The sequence below is a fragment of the Symphalangus syndactylus genome, chromosome 2 (genome assembly GCF_028878055.3).
Source record: "Symphalangus syndactylus isolate Jambi chromosome 2, NHGRI_mSymSyn1-v2.1_pri, whole genome shotgun sequence".
Classification (NCBI taxonomy): domain Eukaryota; kingdom Metazoa; phylum Chordata; class Mammalia; order Primates; family Hylobatidae; genus Symphalangus; species Symphalangus syndactylus.
The window spans coordinates 5,234,245-5,250,296 of NC_072424.2; the positions used below are offsets into that span (position 1 = coordinate 5,234,245).

General features: G+C 54.0%; 2 protein-coding genes across 10 annotated transcripts in view; one reads left to right on the forward strand and one right to left on the reverse strand.

The window, feature by feature from the left end:
• Positions 1 to 471: 471 nt before the first annotated feature.
• ZNF511 (zinc finger protein 511) lies at positions 472 to 4,829 on the reverse strand. 3 transcript variants are annotated; one of them, XM_055244823.2, is made up of 6 exons: positions 4,624 to 4,829; positions 4,113 to 4,186; positions 3,598 to 3,799; positions 3,287 to 3,411; positions 1,760 to 1,885; positions 472 to 842 (listed from the first exon to the last, which is right to left on the reverse strand). In XM_055244823.2, the coding sequence occupies exons 1-6, from the start codon at positions 4,774 to 4,776 to the stop codon at positions 764 to 766; spliced, it is 759 nt and encodes a 252-aa protein (XP_055100798.1). In that variant the 5' UTR covers positions 4,777 to 4,829; the 3' UTR covers positions 472 to 763. The 3 variants fall into 3 exon arrangements, with proteins under 3 accessions (XP_055100798.1, XP_063472505.1, XP_055100790.1); XM_063616435.1 differs by having other exon boundaries at positions 472 to 632; positions 4,624 to 4,776; XM_055244815.2 differs by having other exon boundaries at positions 472 to 1,885; positions 4,624 to 4,776.
• TUBGCP2 (tubulin gamma complex component 2) overlaps positions 4,788 to 16,052 on the forward strand; it is a 29,308-nt gene continuing 18,043 nt past the window's right edge. For 3 of the 7 annotated variants that reach the window (XM_063616392.1, XM_063616395.1, XM_063616407.1), the window contains exons 1-5: positions 4,788 to 4,896; positions 10,530 to 10,754; positions 13,559 to 13,687; positions 14,074 to 14,250; positions 15,706 to 15,865. In XM_063616392.1, coding sequence (XP_063472462.1) covers positions 10,605 to 10,754; positions 13,559 to 13,687; positions 14,074 to 14,250; positions 15,706 to 15,865 — 616 coding nt within the window. In that variant the 5' untranslated portion in view covers positions 4,788 to 4,896; positions 10,530 to 10,604. Of the gene's footprint in view, positions 4,897 to 10,529; positions 10,755 to 13,558; positions 13,688 to 14,073; positions 14,251 to 14,322; positions 14,335 to 15,705; positions 15,866 to 16,052 lie in introns of those variants that run through there. The other 4 variants (XM_055244721.2, XM_055244729.2, XM_055244711.2 and 1 more) reach the window with 3 other exon arrangements.

Genomic DNA, 16,052 nt, shown 5'->3' on the forward strand with positions numbered 1-16,052 from the left:
ACACACTGCCCCCCAGTGTATCTCTGCAATCCAATGCCAGCCCCAATCTCCCGGCCTGCATTTCCTGATGCAGACTCTGTGGTCCCCGCTGGCACTAGTGATGGATCCTGCACCCTCTGGGGCAGCACCCCCCAGCACCCCACACTCCCCCGGCACCCCACACACCCCCGGCACCCCACATACCCCCAGCACCCCACACCCCCAGAGCCACTGTGCCCCTCCCTGTGGGCATCAGATCCTACCCCCACCAGGTCTACTCCCTGAGTGGTGTGGCAGGGACAACTGGGTGTGGCTCCCAAAGCCAGGAGGTCTGGGACGAGGTGGAGTGCTGTATCCTACCCCATCACCCACTTCTGAGGGGTGCCAGGACTTTATAAATCTTCCTGAAAATCGAGGGTGGAAAACAGAATACCCATGGGTAACAATAACTACTCCGCACCTGACTCAATACAGAAATGAAGACTCAAGACCATCAGTGAAAAATACTTATTTCATGTGTTTAAAAATACATTCTTAGGGTGGGCCCTGCAGGAGGAGACAGGCCGTCCACATCTTCCCAATAGTGTGTCCAGGTCATTTCCAAAATCTGTGGGTCCCTCACAGTTTCTAATGACAGCTGCTGATGCCATTTGCTGAGGGAGAAAGACAGGGAGGATGGCGAGGGCCTGGCCCCAGGACGGCCACACCAGAAGGTTGGAGAAAGGCCCACGGCGGATGCCACTCCCAGCAGTGGCGACTGCCCCCCACTCCTTTTCTGAGTCTATCAGCACTGTTTGGTTTTCTTCTTGTTGCTTTTAAATCCTCGAGCGGCACCCTGACCAAAGCAGATGGTAGAGGGTATTCTGGGATGGAAAAAAGTTTCTATTAGATGCTGTATTTGCCAATCAACAACCCAGGTCATAACAGCACTCATGTGTCTCCGTCTCATTCTCTTTCACTCTGGGAACATACGGGATGCAGAGCCGGCCCTCCTGGGCCCTGGGGCAGCTCCCTTTCCACAGCCTGAGACCTACTTCCTGTGGGAGATCCCCGTCAGCCACCGACGCACACCCGCTGGGAAGAACTCAGCGGAGAGGGTGGCTCCTGCCAAGCCCTCTGGGGCTGAGACTTCCTGCTACCCCATGTCCGTTCTGTGAAAACCCCTACTGTCCCAGCCCTCCGGGGCTCATTCACAGGCCAAAGTCCAGGCATCTGTAAGGAGGGTGCAGGGAACGTTAAGTTCATCGTTCCACCTGTTTGGAGTCTTTGGTGATGTTTTTCCCCAATTGTTTACCGTTTTCCCCAAATTAATTTAAAATCAACTTTAACTAGACAGGCAGACGGCACAGGCGATGCTAGAAAGGCAGACGGCACAGGTGATGCTAGAAAGGCAGACGGCACAGGTGATGCTAGAAAGGCAGACGGCACAGGTGAGGCTAGAAAGGCAGACGGCACAGGTGATGCTATTAAGGCAGACGCCTGGGTTGTGACTGAAACAACTGCAAGTGAGACTCTTTCCATCCCACTCAGACAATGAGGAAAAGTGAGTGGTGCCTGGCATTCCTGCGCTTCAGCGGCTCAAAAACAGTATGCGAGAGAAACTAAGTGATTCACAGGACCTGAAATATCTGGACTTTCTTCTCTGGCGGAAGCCGATTTTCTTACCCAGCGTTACCTTTCCGAATTCAGTATGAGAAGAGCTGCGGCCCAGGTGCAGCCCAGAATCCTCGGCACCAAACACACATTGAGGACGGGTTTCAGAAAGAGCTCAGACACTGACCTGTGACTGTAGATCCGCCTCTCACCCGCCGGTGCAGGGGAGGCCACCACAGGCTCAGAGCAGATTTCCATGGCCTCCCCTTCTGACCGCTCTCCACTGTCCCCTGGGGCTTCCGCTGAGGCTGGGCTGCAGGGACAGAGCAGTGAGCAACAGTCCTGCATGGCTCCTACAGCCCCCGTGTTCCCCAGAAATGAATGTGCAAGAAAGAAACTGGATTTTCCTGTAAGTAGCATATTGTCTTACTGTTTTGGCATAGTCTGCCATTTTATAGGGTGGTTTTCAGGATACTGGGGAAAGGAGAATGATTATGGCAAGGTCATTGTTTATATAATAGAGCCTGCATCTTATAAACTTAACTGTAACAATCATACTTTTTTTGGAAAATAGTATTTTTATGGTTCCAACGGTGCTACGGGTCTTTTTATGTGTGTGAGAAATTTGCTAAAGTTAACCAGAGACTATAAACTAGTCTCTTCCATAATACGAACGTCTCAATCCAGCATTGCACGGTTTTTCTCCTTAAAATGATCCCTCGGAAAGGAGACAATTACTTTACACGTAAGTCTTTGTAAAGCCTCCCATATTGCAGTGGTTTCTCCTAATTCTTTTATTTTAAAGAGCAAATTACTACTTGAGAAAATGCAGTCTGAAAAACTTTGATCAATAAAATTTTAGATGATTATGAAGGTTCACCTAAAATAATCAGTTAAAAAAGGAACAATTTAAAAATTGTTCCGGCTGGACGTGGTAGCTCACACCTGTAATCTCAGCACTTTGGGAGGCTGAGGCAGGTGGATGGCTTGAGCCCAGGAGTTCACAACCAGACTGGACAACATAGCAAGACTCTGTCTCTACAAAAAATAGAAAATTTTGCCGAGTGTGGTGATGCGTGTTGGTAGTCCTAGCACTTTAGGAGGCTAAAGTGGGAGAATCGCTTGAGCCTGAGAAGTGGAGGTGGCAGTGAACCTAGATCACACCACTAAACTCCAGCCTGGGTGTCAGAGCAAAAGATTGTTCCTGGAAGTATTTCCCAGAGTGCGCTCTAGGCAGGAACATGTTAATCAACGGCTTTGTCATCAAGTTCATATGCGCACAACCAACCAGGACAAAGGGAAAGCCAGGGCTGCATGATGTGTGGGCACGGCCAACTGCTGCAGGAGGTACAGGCATGGCCCTGAAGGGTGTGAGTGCGGATGAGCATGGACGACGGCTGCAGGAGGTAGAGGCATGGCCCCGAGGGGTGTGAGTGCAAAGGCGCTGCGTCTGCTCATTCCCACACCCCCTCTGCTGCCTCCACCGGCACAGAGCTGGGCAGCCAGGGGCTCCCCTCCAGCCTCCCTTCGGCAGGGTGGCCACTGGCACAACCACCTGTAGCTGTGCTGCCAGGGCTTCAGGTACCTGCAGGTGAACACCCCATTAGGTGACACACAAGTGCATAGTAAGTCTGACCATCTATGCATTCCAGCTAGTTGGAAGCCTTTTCCTAAAATCAAAAGCAGACACGTGCTAGGCCTGGCAGCTCCCTACCTTCTGCTTTTCTTTGGCTTATCAAACCGGAAGTCCGCGGGGTACAGGTGCATCCTCACCATGTGATCCTTCCGGTCTCTGCTGGTCTTGAACTTCTCTGTGCAGCCTTCTACCAAGCACTGATACTGAAATGGAGACCGCGTCACCTCCCTCTGACCCCTGGCCCTCCCCCACCGCCATGCCCCCATAGCAGGGCTGCCAAGGGCAGAAAGGTATCCCTGGCCTTGCCCGTGCACCCAAGAGCTGGGGGCAGCACTCTGAGCCCATCACCACTGGGGGGTGGCCTCGGCGGCTGTGCAGACGTCACCCACCATGTCCTGCCTCTCAGACAGGATCTGGAAGAGCGAATCGTGCCACTCCAGGATGTGGGCGTCCAGCAGGTGTCCAGAAGGGAAGGCCCGCTTGCAAAAGGAGCAAACATTTCCGTGCAGTGTGTGGTAGTGGTGCTCATAGTCGTCCAGGGCATCGAACACCTGGCAGCAGCCAGCCACCTGGCAGGCAAACGCGGGCACCCTGCCAAGGAGACCTGCTTCAGGCGCCCTTCCTCCGGTGCGAGGAACCAAACTGGACTTTCTGCACAGTTTCCCTTTGAGACCTCCAATAAAGCCCCCATGCATCTTTTGCAATCCCAAACCCTCTTTTTATGAATTAAGTTTCACAAACAGGCTAGGTGGTGGAAGTAGTCGGCCATGCCAAAGCTGGACAGGCACAGCGCCTTGGTGGGGCGGCCGCACATGGAGGGGCGGCAGCACAGTCCCAGGAACCAGGCACCGGTCAGGGAGGCGGCGCAGGAGTAGCACTGGCTAGGCACTGCCCAGCCGCTTACCTGGGCTTCTCAGGCGCGTCGGCCACCTGCATGAGCACGTCCTGGAGGTAGAGGTGGCGCTGCACGTCCCCATCCTGCAGAAAAAGTGCACCGTGGGCGGGGCCAGGTGACTCGCGGCACGCCCACCGGGTCAGGCCTCGCCCACACCCGTGGCCCCAGTCATCCCGAGCTCCAGTTCCACCCCACAGCCGTAGGCTCCACCCTCCCGGCTCGGTCCCACCCCACAATCATAGGCCCCGCGTGCCCCAGGCTTTGGCTCCGCCCGGCAACCTCAGGCCCCGCCCACTCCACGTTCCGGCCCCGCCCCACTACCTCAGGTCCCGCCCGTCCCAGGCTCCTGCCCCGCCCCGCAGCCGTAGGAACCGCCCACTCCAGGCTCCGGCCCCGCCTACCCCGGCTCCGGCACCGCCCTGCAGACTCAGGCCCCGCCCACTCCAGGCTCCGGCCCCGCCCAGCAGCCGTAGGCCCCGCTGGATCCTACAACTACTTTTTCCCCCTTTTGCTCACGCACCTCGAAGAACTCGTGCTCCCGCGGGAAGCGCACGGGGCGCGCAATGAAGCGAAAGGGCGCGGCCCCAGCCGCGGGGTCCCGTTCTACAGGCAGTGGCTCCGCCGCCCCGGGCCCCGCAGCGAGGCGGGCGCACAGCGCAGGCGGCAGCTGCATCACCCCGGGCGCGGGCGGGCGCAGCCTGTCGGCCACCGTCCACGAGCCGAGCCGGACGTGACGTCACGCGCACTTCCGCCGCCGTCGGGGCTGAGCGGGCGCAGTGCCTCCGGGACTGCGGTGAGTCCCGGCCGAGCGCGGGTGCGGGCGTGATGAGGGGTTTGGGGGACTGCCGGGCCCGGGGGCCCACGAGGCGACGGGGCTGGCGGGACGCGGCTCTTCCCGCGCGCTCCCTCTGGCTGTGCAGCGGTCCCCGAACTCTGGGCCGAAGCCCTTCTAGCCTCCACCGGCCAGGCCAGCGTCTTGCCCCGCGGCCCGACGCTCAGCCGGGGCGGGGCAGAGCGGGCCTCCGGGTCGTCCCGGGTGTCACCTCCCAGCCCTGGGAAGCCAGGTCTCAGGTCCCCGTCTCGCACGCCCTCTCCCGTCCGCCTTGCCCCGGCTGTCGTCTCCCGCCTGTCGGACCGCTGCAGCCCCTGGATCTTGTTCCCTCTAAACCGGTCGCGAACTGGAGCCAAAGTGGCTCCAGTTTTATTGTAACCGTTTTTAACTTAAAGCCCTTGGGTGACTTCCCGTTACTTTAGTTCAAAGGCCCTTTCCTGGTTTGTCGGGGTCCTGTCGACCTCTCCAGTCCTCGCAGCTCCTGTGAAACACAGGACCTGTGCTAGGTGCTCAGGGCGTGTGGGGGAAGGCATCACAGGAGAGCGCGGCAGCCTAGTAGGAGAGACAGACGTCAGAGTAAAGAGTCACCGAATTAAAATGGTGAATAACAACACACGCGGGAAGCAGTGGTCGCTTCAGATCTACTGCAGAGAATAGGCCCGGTGGCGGATAGAGGCTTTAGCTTTCTCGTCTGTCACCCAGGCTGGAGTGCAATGGTGCGATCATAGCTCATAGATCGCTGCGGCCTCAAACTCTTGGGCCCAAGTGGTCCTGCTGCCTCAGCCTTCCAAAGAGCTGGAACTGCAGGCGTGAGCCACCATGCCTGCCCCTGTACTTTTTCCATGTTTAGATACACAAATACGTCTGTGTTACAGTTGTCTAGTGTTCAGCACAGCCACCTGCTGGGCAGGTTTGTAGCCCACGAGCAAGAGGCTCCACTAAGTGATTTAGGTGCATCGTAGGCCGTACGCCATCTAGGTCTGCGAGTGACTGTGATGATCACACAGAAGGAAATCATTAGGTTTCTCTTTTTTTTCTTTTGGAGATAGTGTCTCTCTCTGCCGCCCAGACTGGAGTGCAGTGGCGCGATCTGGGCTCACTGCAACCTCTGCCTCCTGGGTTCAAGCGATTCTCGTGCCTCAGCTTCCTAAGTAGCTAGGATTACAAGTGTGCGCCACCAGGCTTGGCCAATTTTTGTATTTTTGGTAGAGACTGGTTTTCACCATGTTGGCCAGGCATTTCTCAGAATGTTGAGTGACGCATGACTGTACTTTTTGTCTCTGTAAAAGCCTTTGGGCTCTTGACATTTTCCACAAGTTGTAAAATAACATTTTTCAAACCAATTTGTACAGTTAGCTTTGAGCTCTCAACAGAGGCTCTTTTTCACGTTCCTCTGTGCTTTAATCACTTGCCCACTAGGAGTGTGTGCCCCGCTTGTCCGTGGTGGAGTGTGGCATGCGTGCCTTGCTTCCTCAGCACGTGTCCCTGCGGTAGCTCACAGCCTCTGTGAGGAGGACTTCAGTACCGCCCAGTCACAGACGCTGGGCCTGTCCGTTTGTGTGATTAATAGTAAGAATTCAGGGGCATCAAGAAGACCAAGTAAGCGGCCACGGCTAAATGTTCTTCAGAGCTGTGTTTTCAGTGGGACACTGCACGTTTCTGGCGGGACAGCTCTGTTGATGATTAGCGTCCCTGGCCCTTGCCCTCTAAGTACTGAGAGCACCCTTCTGTGACCGTGACACCCCAGAGTCACCCTAGGACTTTTCCAAAGGTCTCCTGGGGGGAGGGACTCTGTGCAGGTGCCGGCTGCCCTTTTGGAGGCCTGGTACTCACATTCAGGGAGAGCAGCAGGCTCCTCACAGGATGAACACTCGTGATGTGCGGGCATCTGTGCTTCTGTTTCTAGAAGAAATATGAAGTTTCCTGACGGTAGTTTTTATTTTTATTATTATTATTTTTTGAGACAGAGTCTCGCTCTGTTGCCCAGGCTGGAGTGCAGTGGCGTGATCTTGGCTCACTGCAAGCTCCGCCACTCGGATTCATGCCATTCTCCTGCCCCAGCCTCCAGAGTAGCTGGGACTACAGGTGCCCGCCAACATGCCCGGCTAATTTTTTGTATTTTTAGTAGAGACGGGGTTTCACCATGTTAGCCAGGATGGTCTCGATCTCCTGACCTCGTGATCCGCCCACCTCGGCCTCCCAAAGTGCTGAGATTACAGGTGTGAGCCACCGTGCCCAGCATGTAGTTTTTAAATAAATACTCAGATGATTTTTCTTCAGAGGTAGCTTTCTCTCCTGACTTGTGTCTGGTGGGGGAGTGCTTTGTTTTGGTGGCAGATGGTTTTCTTGCCACCTAGCATGACCAAAGTGTTCCTCAGTCCAGCAGTTACAGGACAACCTGCAGTCCTCGGGGAGCCGAGTAGAATGTGCGTGAAACAGGCCGCCCTTGGATTGGAAGGGGCCGCTGGCCGGAAAGTTTTGGGCTGTCTTTTCTGCTTCGCAAGTAGTTTGCAGGGCCTCCTCCAGGGCTCCCATTACTGTTAAAAAAGCATCTGGTAGTTTAAGATGTCAGTGATTGGGACCCAATTTTCCTTTTGTAAACCTAACCATTTCCCAGATAACAGAGTTAACACCTCCGGGTGGTAACGGTGCCACGTGTTTGTTTCTGGTTTCCTGGTAACGACAGTGTAAGAACTTACCACGTGTGGGCCCTTCTGTGCTTTCTCAGGGTGATTTCACTTTTCTCCACCACAGCTCTAGGCAGGACCTAGGGCTTCCCCTTTTCAGAAGAAGCTTGGAGAGGACGTGTCCTCGTTCAGGGTCCCACAGCTTAGAAGTAGCCACGTCAGTGTCCAGACTGTGTGGGGCTCCATGGCGCATGCCCTGCTGGCCTTGTGCTTGAACTAGTTACCGTGAGCGCCTCCTGAGTCAAAAGCACGTGTGTGAGCAACTCAGCACCATGTCTCATTATCGCTCTCCTTCTATTTTCGGAGATACCCTGCCTGTGACCAGTATTTGATGTTCATCTACAGATAAACTGTCTTCCATCACACAGGATTAGAATCTCCGTGTCGAGTCCCGCGCTAACAGTCATTAGTGAATTAGCATATTGTGGGAGTGTGTGCCGAGTCTTCTGTACTCTGTTGTAGGGACCAGCCCCACAGGGTCAGTGGGTTTTTCTCCTCGTGTGAGGAGACGAGAGATTGTAAAAATAAAGATGCAAGTCAAAGAGATAAAAGAAAAGACAGCTGGACCCAGGGGACTGCTACCACCAAGATGCAGAGACTGGTAGTGGCCCCGAATGTCTGGCTGCGCTGTTATTTATTGAATACAAAGCAAAAGGGGCAGGGTAAAGAGTGTGAGTCATCTCCAATGATAGGTAAGGTCATGTGAGTCACATGTCTGCCGGACAGGGGGCCCTTCCCTGTTAGGTAGCCAAGGCGGAGAGAAAGGACAGCTTATGTCATTATTTCTTTTATGCTCTTTTCAGAAATATCAAAGACTTTAATACTTTCACTAATTTGCTACTGCTCTCTAGAGGGCGGAGCCAGATGTACAGAGTGGAACATGAGAGCGGACCAGGAGCATGACCACTGAAGCACAGCATCACAGGGAGACGGTTAGGCCTCCGGATAACTGTGGGCGGCCCTGACTGATGTCAGGCCCTCCACAAGAGGTGGAGGAGTAGAGTCTTCTCTAAACTCCCCCAGGGAAAGGGAGACTCCCTTTCCCAGTCTGCTAAGTAGTGGGTGTTGTTCCTTGACACTGAGGCTACCGCTAGACCACAGTCCACTTAGCAACGGGCGTCTTCCCAGATGCTGGCATTACCGCTGGACCAAGGAGCCCTCTAGTGGCCCTGTCCAGGCATAACAGAAGGCTCACACTCCTGTCTTCTGGTCACACCTCACTATGTCTCCTCAGCTCCTATCTCTGTATGGCCTGGTTTTTCCTAGGTTATAATTATAGAGCAAGGATTATTATAATATTGGAATAAAGAGTAATTGCTACAAGCTAATGATTAATGATATTCATATATGATCATATCTATGATCTAGATCTAGCATAACTTTTGTTGTTTTATATATTTTATTACACTGGAACAGCTCGTGCCCTCCGTCTCTTGCCTCGGCACCTAGGTGGCTTGCCGCCCACACTCGATGTTTTGTTGAACTCATCCTTGTCTCCCTGAAGCTGTCAGCAGAGTGGTAGTTTACCGTTTTGGGTCATAGAGCCTTTGAGAATTTGTTGAAGGACTATCTCCTCAGAAAATTCACAAATTATTTTGCCCATAACTTTCAAGGGCTCATCTGGTATTGATTGCTCATGGATACCGGGTTAAGAACCCTTGTATAGATGAACTGAAATGTTTGTGAAGCGTGTAAAGTTTGCTTGTATTTGTTTTGTAATCTATAGCCAGTTGCCTTGCCTGTATTTTTTGTTTTGTTTTGTTTTTTGTTGAGACAGGGTCTCCCTCTGTTGCCCAGGCTGGAATGGCTCAAGCGATCCTCCCACCCCAGCCTCCCAAGTAGCTGAGACTACAGGCATATGCTACCGTGCCCAGTTAATTTTTGTATTTTTTGTAGAGACAGAGTCTCACTATGTTGCCCAGGCTGTCTTGACTCTTGGCCTTGAGCGACTCACCTGACTCAGCCTCCCAAAATGCTGGTTTTCCAGGCGAGAGCCACTGCACACAGCCATGTGTTTGTCTTAATGGCCTGGTATCAGAACTCTCGATGACAGAGACTAACGACCAGCCACTGGTGGGAGAGTAGGGGTGGCGCTCACCCTTTACCCTGACCCAGGGGTGGGCTCGCCCTACACCCTGACCCCACGCAGTGTTCTGCTGCCCACTTGGGTGTGTCTGTGATGGCTTTGATCTCGTATGTGTTATGTGTCTCCTGGTGAGCCCCTGGGGCAGCTGGAGCTGCAGTGGAACCTCACCTAGCTCAAACGCGTAGGGAACGTGTAGAAGTCCTACCAGAAGCATCTCTGTCGGTAGCCACGCTTGGGCAACAAAAGGAGATGTCATGGGTACCAGAGTGAAGAAGGAACGCAGAGCCGGCCAAGTGAATGGAGCTGTGGCTGAGCACCGCGGGGTCCGAGAACCAGTGTGGGCCTCTCGGGTGGAAGCTGGGATGTTCCTGTGTGTGCCGGGATCTGGCACGGTGTCAGTGGCTCGGACCTGTGCAGAGGTCCCTGTGTAGACTCCACAGGCACGGGCTCACCTGTGTAGACTCCACAGGCACGGGCTCACACTGCACATCTGAGACCAGAAGGCTCTGCCCACCAGCCGAGGCGCACAGCAGAGCATTCCCTGCGGGCCCAGACCCATGTATGGAGGGAGGTGCAGGGGAAAGAGAACCCAGGTCTCAGGCCCCATTCATGCTGCCCACAGGGCTGGCTCCCAGAGCTGTGGAGGCCGCCTGGAAGCTGGAGGCAGGTGAATCCTAGGCCCATCCAGAGGACCCTCTGAGAGGCTGCTGGGGTGTTGGGGGAGGGGCCCTAGGCCAGGCAGGCCGGGTGATAACTTGGTTTGTCAAAGGCCTGACATTGGCCAGTCTTGAGTATTTAAATTTTTTTTTTTATTTCTACAGTTTAAATTTTGTGAATAGCTGCCCTCTTACCTATAGGAGAACATATTGTGATGTTGGTGCCTCAGAGCTAAAAGTATGAGTGAATTTCGGATTCACCATGACGTCAATGAACTGCTTAGCCTGCTGCGTGTCCACGGAGGAGATGGGGCTGAGGTCTACATTGACCTGCTTCAAAAGAACAGGACCCCGTACGTCACTACCACTGTCTCTGCTCACAGTGCCAAGGTGAGCACTGCCCTTGGTGTAGCGCTGTGCAGGGTGAGCACCGTTCTGGGTCAGGGTGCAGGGTGAGCACCGTTCTGGGTCAGGGTGCAGGGTGAGCACCGTTCCTGGGTCAGGGTGCAGGGTGAGCCCACCCCTGGGTCAGGGTGCAGGGTGAGCACCGTTCCTGGGTCAGGGTGCAGGGTGAGCATCGTTCCTGGGTCAGGGTGCAGGGTGAGCACCGTTCCTGGGTCAGGGTGCAGGGTGAGCACCGTTCCTGGGTCAGGGTGCAGGGTGAGCACCGTTCCTGGGTCAGGGTGCAGGGTGAGCCCACCCCTGGGTCAGGGTGCAGGGTGAGCACCGTTCCTGGGTCAGGGTGCAGGGTGAGCCCACCCCTGGGTCAGGGTGCAGGGTGAGCAACGTTCTGGGTCAGGGTGCAGGGTGAGCCCACCCCTGGGTCAGGGTGCAGGGTGAGCCCACCCCTGGGTCAGGGTGCAGGGTGAACACTGTTCCTGAGTCAGGATGGTGCAGGGTGAACACTGTTCCTGAGTCAGGATGGTGCGGGGTGAACCCACCCCTTGGTCCAGGTGCAGGGTGAGCGCCGCCCCTGGTGCAGGGCTGTGTGCCGTGCGAGGTGCAGGGTGAGTGCCCCTTCCTGGGTGGCCTCAATGGTGCTGGCGATGATGGCAGACAGCACTTGGTCTGTGTGTGTGTTCAGCTCTGATTCTACTGACCCCCCCAGCAGCTCCTGTGATTCACCCCACTGTGCAGGTGAGTAAATGGAGGCCTAAGGAGAAAGCTGGGCCTAGAACCCTCCCTCTTCCCCACTCTGTCCCCTGCAGCCATGAGGCGGGAGAGTCCTGACATGTGCATTCCTGTGGATAAAAAGGGAGGGACCGAGCTGGGCGCGGTGGCTCACGCCTGTAATCCCAGCACTTTGGGAGGCTGAGGCAGGTGGATCGCGAGGTCAGGAGATCAAGACCATCCTGGCTAACACAGTGAGACCCCGTCTCTACTAAAAATACAAAAAAATTAGCCGGGCGTGGTGGCGGGCGCCTGTAGTCCTGACTACTCGGGAGGCTGAGGCAGGAGAATGGCGTGAACCCGGGAGTCAGAGCTTGCAGCGAGCCGAGATTGTGCCACTGCACTCCAGCCTGGGCAGCAGAGTGAGACACCACCTCACAAAAAAAAAAAAAAAAAGAGGGAGGGACTGATATTAACCATGTTGAAATCTCTTTAAGGTATTATTTCTTTATTCAAATAATATGTAATTCAGAATTATAGATTTTCAGTAAAAAATGATTTTGAATTTGAAGTCTATTTTAAAAAATACATTATGAAGCTTCAGTTATTTAAACAGGTTAACAATGGCACAAGGATAATTAGGCAAATTAGTCGAGTGGACTAGAGAGCTTAGGGACACCCATGTTTAGTTCATTCTGAGGGAAGCATTGTAAATCACTGAGTAAAACATAACCTCTGCCGGGCACGGTGGCTCACACCCGTAATCTCAGCCCTTTGGGAGGCCGAGGTGGCTGGATCACCTGAGGTTGGGAGTTCGAGACCAGCCTGGCCAACATGGAGAAACCCCATCGCGACTAAAAATACAAAAATTAGCAGGGCGTGGTGGTGTGTGCCAGTAATGCGGCTACTCGGGAGGCTGAGGCAGGAGAATCACTTGAACCGGGGAGGTGGAGGTTGCGGTGAGCCTAGATCACGCCATTGCACTCCAGCTTGGGCAACAGGAGCGAAACTCCGTCAAAAAAAAAAAAAAAAAAAAACATAACCCCTAGGCTTGCACATAATAATAAATTCCAGAGGGAATACAGCTACTCTCCAGTACAAACCTGAAGAAGCATAAAAGGGCCGGGCGCAGGGGCTCACACCTGTAACGCCAGCACTTTGGGAGGCCGAGGCAGGTGGATGGCTTGAGCCTGGGAGTTTGAGAGCAGTCTGGGCAACATGGTGAAATCCTGTCTCTACAAAAAATTAAAATAATACGAAGAAGAGGCCGGGCGCGGTGGCTCACGCTTGTAATCCCAGCACTCTGGGAGGCCGAGGCGGGCGGATCACGAGGTCAGGAGATCGAGACCACGGTGAAACCCTGTCTCTACTAAAAATACAAAAAAAATTAGCCGGGCGTGGTGGCGGGCGCCTGTAGTCCCAGCTACTTGGAGAGGCTGAGGCAGGAGAATGGCGTGAACCCGGGAGGTGGAGCTTGCAGTGAGCCGAGATCGCGCCACTGCACTCCAGCCTGGGTGACAGAGCGAGACTGCGTCTCAAAAAAAAAAAAATAATAATACGAAGAAGCACAAAAGGAAAGGAACCATAATAGGAAATATGGATAAGGTTTGTTTTGTTTTGTTTTGAGACAGAGTCTCACTCTGTCACCCAGGCTGGAATGCATGTGGCACGATCTTGTCTTACTGCGATCTCAACCTCCCAAGCTGATGTGATCCTCCCATCTCAGCTTCCCGAGTAGTGACCACAGGCGAGTGCCACCACGCCTCGCTAATTTTTGAATCTTTTTGTAGAAATGGGGTTTTGTTATTTTGGCCAGGCTGGTCTTGAACTCCTGGACTCAAGCAGTCTACCTGCCTCGGCCTCCCAAAGTGCTGGGATTACAGGCGTGAGCCACTGCCTAGCTCAAAATATGGATAAGTTTAACACAATATGGAGATGAGTTTTCTTAGTTTATTTCAGAGGGATGATTATTTAACCTACCCAATTTAACTCCATTGGCTAATTGTGGTTAATTTTCTTAAAGGTTTTTTTTACAGTGCTTTATTAATTACTGTCATTAAGTCACTCATGTTTGTGCTTTTGAGGTTAAAATTGCAGAGTTTTCTCGTACTCCAGAAGACTTTCTAAAGAAATATGATGAACTAAAATCTAAAAATACAAGGAACCTTGACCCGCTGGTGTACCTGTTGTCAAAGCTCACGGAAGACAAAGAGGTAGGTGCCCATGCCGCGTGCCACACTGCGCCCGTACAGCCCGTGTTGGGAGTGAGGCCACGTCTCCTGCTCACTCCGTGCCACCTTCCTGTCAGCTCTTCCTCCCTCACACCAGTAACGCTTCTAGGCCATGTAGGACGTTTTTGGTGGATCAGAATGAAAGATAACCCATGTTGGGTGTAAACATGAGAAGCAGCCTCTGGGGCTGGGGGCACTTTGAGCTTCCTGCCTGTGTCACGCTCAGTTCCTGCCTGTTGCACGTGTCGCTTTGCTGTTAACGGGGGCCTGTCAGGGTGGGGGAGCCGTCCTGGCGGTGTCGTCCCTACTCTCCCCCTGTGGCCAAAGAGCTGCTGGCCTGGTGTGAACACAGTTTTACACGTTTTCAGACTCTGCAGTACTTACAACAGAATGCAAAAGAAAGAGCTGAGCTTGCAGCCGCTGCTGCGGGCAGCAGTACCACCAGCGTCAACATCCCTGCCACGGCCTCCAAGATCTCCATGCAGGAGCTTGAGGAGCTGAGGAAGCAGCTTGGCAGCGTGGCCACAGGCTCCACGCTGCAGCAGGTACTATGTGCATGGCTGTCCACGGGCTCCACACTGCAGCAGGTACTATGTGCATGGCTGTCCACGGGCTCCACGCTGCAGCAGGTACTATGTGCATGGCTGTCCACAGGATCCATGCTGCAGCAAGTACTGCATCCGTGGCTGTCCACAGGCTCCACACTGCAGCAGGTAACTGCGTCTGTGGCTGTCCACAGGCACCCACATTCAGTGCTGTGCCAGGCCCCTGCTGGAAGGACATGTCTCTCTGTCATTTATTGAAAATGAATCCCTTAGAGAGGCCAAGGCTTAATGCTTGGTCATGACCTAGCTGTATATGTTTAGTTTTTTTTTTAACCAAGAATTCTGGACCACAAGAATCAATAGCAACAAGGTTCTGACCCACGTGGCAGTTGTGCTGCCAGGTGGCCACGTGACTCTGAGCCTACCCAATCCTGACTCCCCATTTCCCTCCTCTAATTTTTGACAATTTTGAGGGAATGCTTTCAGATTCTTATATTTTCAAGATTCTTGAAAATACGGTAATTTTTATTCCTTCTGTATTTGCTACTTGCTCTTGGTTTTGATTTTATGTCCTACCCTGGTCTTTTGCTGTAAGTCATCTCCCAGTCTCTCTCCTTGGAGCTGCCACGTTCCTGCCTTTGTGACCTTTAAACTCCCCTTGGAGCTGTGTCCCTGAGGCATCCTAGCCTCGTGGGTGCGTGTTGAGCGCAGCGGCTCCCAAGGACCCGGCCGGTTCTTGCTGGGCACGTTCTGTGCTGGACTTAGTGCTAGGCCTCTGTCCACATCTCCCTCAGCCCTGGCACTGCTCTCCCTGTGACACGTAAGGAGACTGGGGCTTACTGCCACGTGCAGAGACAGTTTGCACCTGCCCCTGTCCCTGACCAGCCCTGAGTGGGAGTCAGTACTTCCGAAAGCTGGGCCAGCGCAGGCCGACCCCGTCAGCCTCTGGCGGCCACTGGCACAGGAGGGCAGGCTCTCTGACCACGTCAGGAGCCATCCTGTCGCACTGGGGCCCTTCTCCGGCAGGGTGAGGATGCATGTCTGTTGCTGAAGCCTGTCTTCACCCAGCAAGTGGTGTTCAGACCTAGTCACTGCCAGGAAGAAGCAATTCAGCTTGTTCACGGGGCGCCCTCCTTTGAAACAGTGGCTCTGTGCCTAGGTGCACCCTCTCCCATGGTTCCCACTGCTGCTGCTCATGTTTTCCCAGGGGGGCCCTTGCTGGGCCTGGACTCCTGAGAAGAGGGGCTAGGGCTCCCCGTCTGCCCTGTTCTCCCCAGCCCCTCACGTTGTGGCAGGCAGGGATGTCGAGGCACATTTCATTTGTATGTGGTTGGCTCTTTGTGGGTGTTGAATTGACTAATCATCTTTACCGTAGATGCTAGTTTCTATGCGTGTCTTGAGTGTTTGTGCTAAAGTGTATCTTTCTGATTTTGTTTTTTAAAATGTCCTTGCTAGTCCCTGGAACTTAAAAGAAAGATGCTTCGAGACAAGCAGAACAAAAGAAATTCAGGCCAGCACCTCCCCATCTTCCCGGCGTGGGTGTATGAGAGACCTGCCCTGATCGGGGATTTCCTGATTGGTGCTGGCATCAGCACAGACACCGCTTTACCGATAGGTATGTGACGCGTTGATTTCCGGGCTCTGCCGATAGGTATGTCATGTGTTTATTTCTGGCCTCTGGGCAGGACACTCTGCAGGCCCAGCCCTTCCCCCGGGCCTGCCCTTCCTCAGGTTGTGAGGCTCAGTGCTGACTGGCTGCTGCCTCCATATTCCCATCCCAGGGTGGCAGCAGAGAGTGGCTC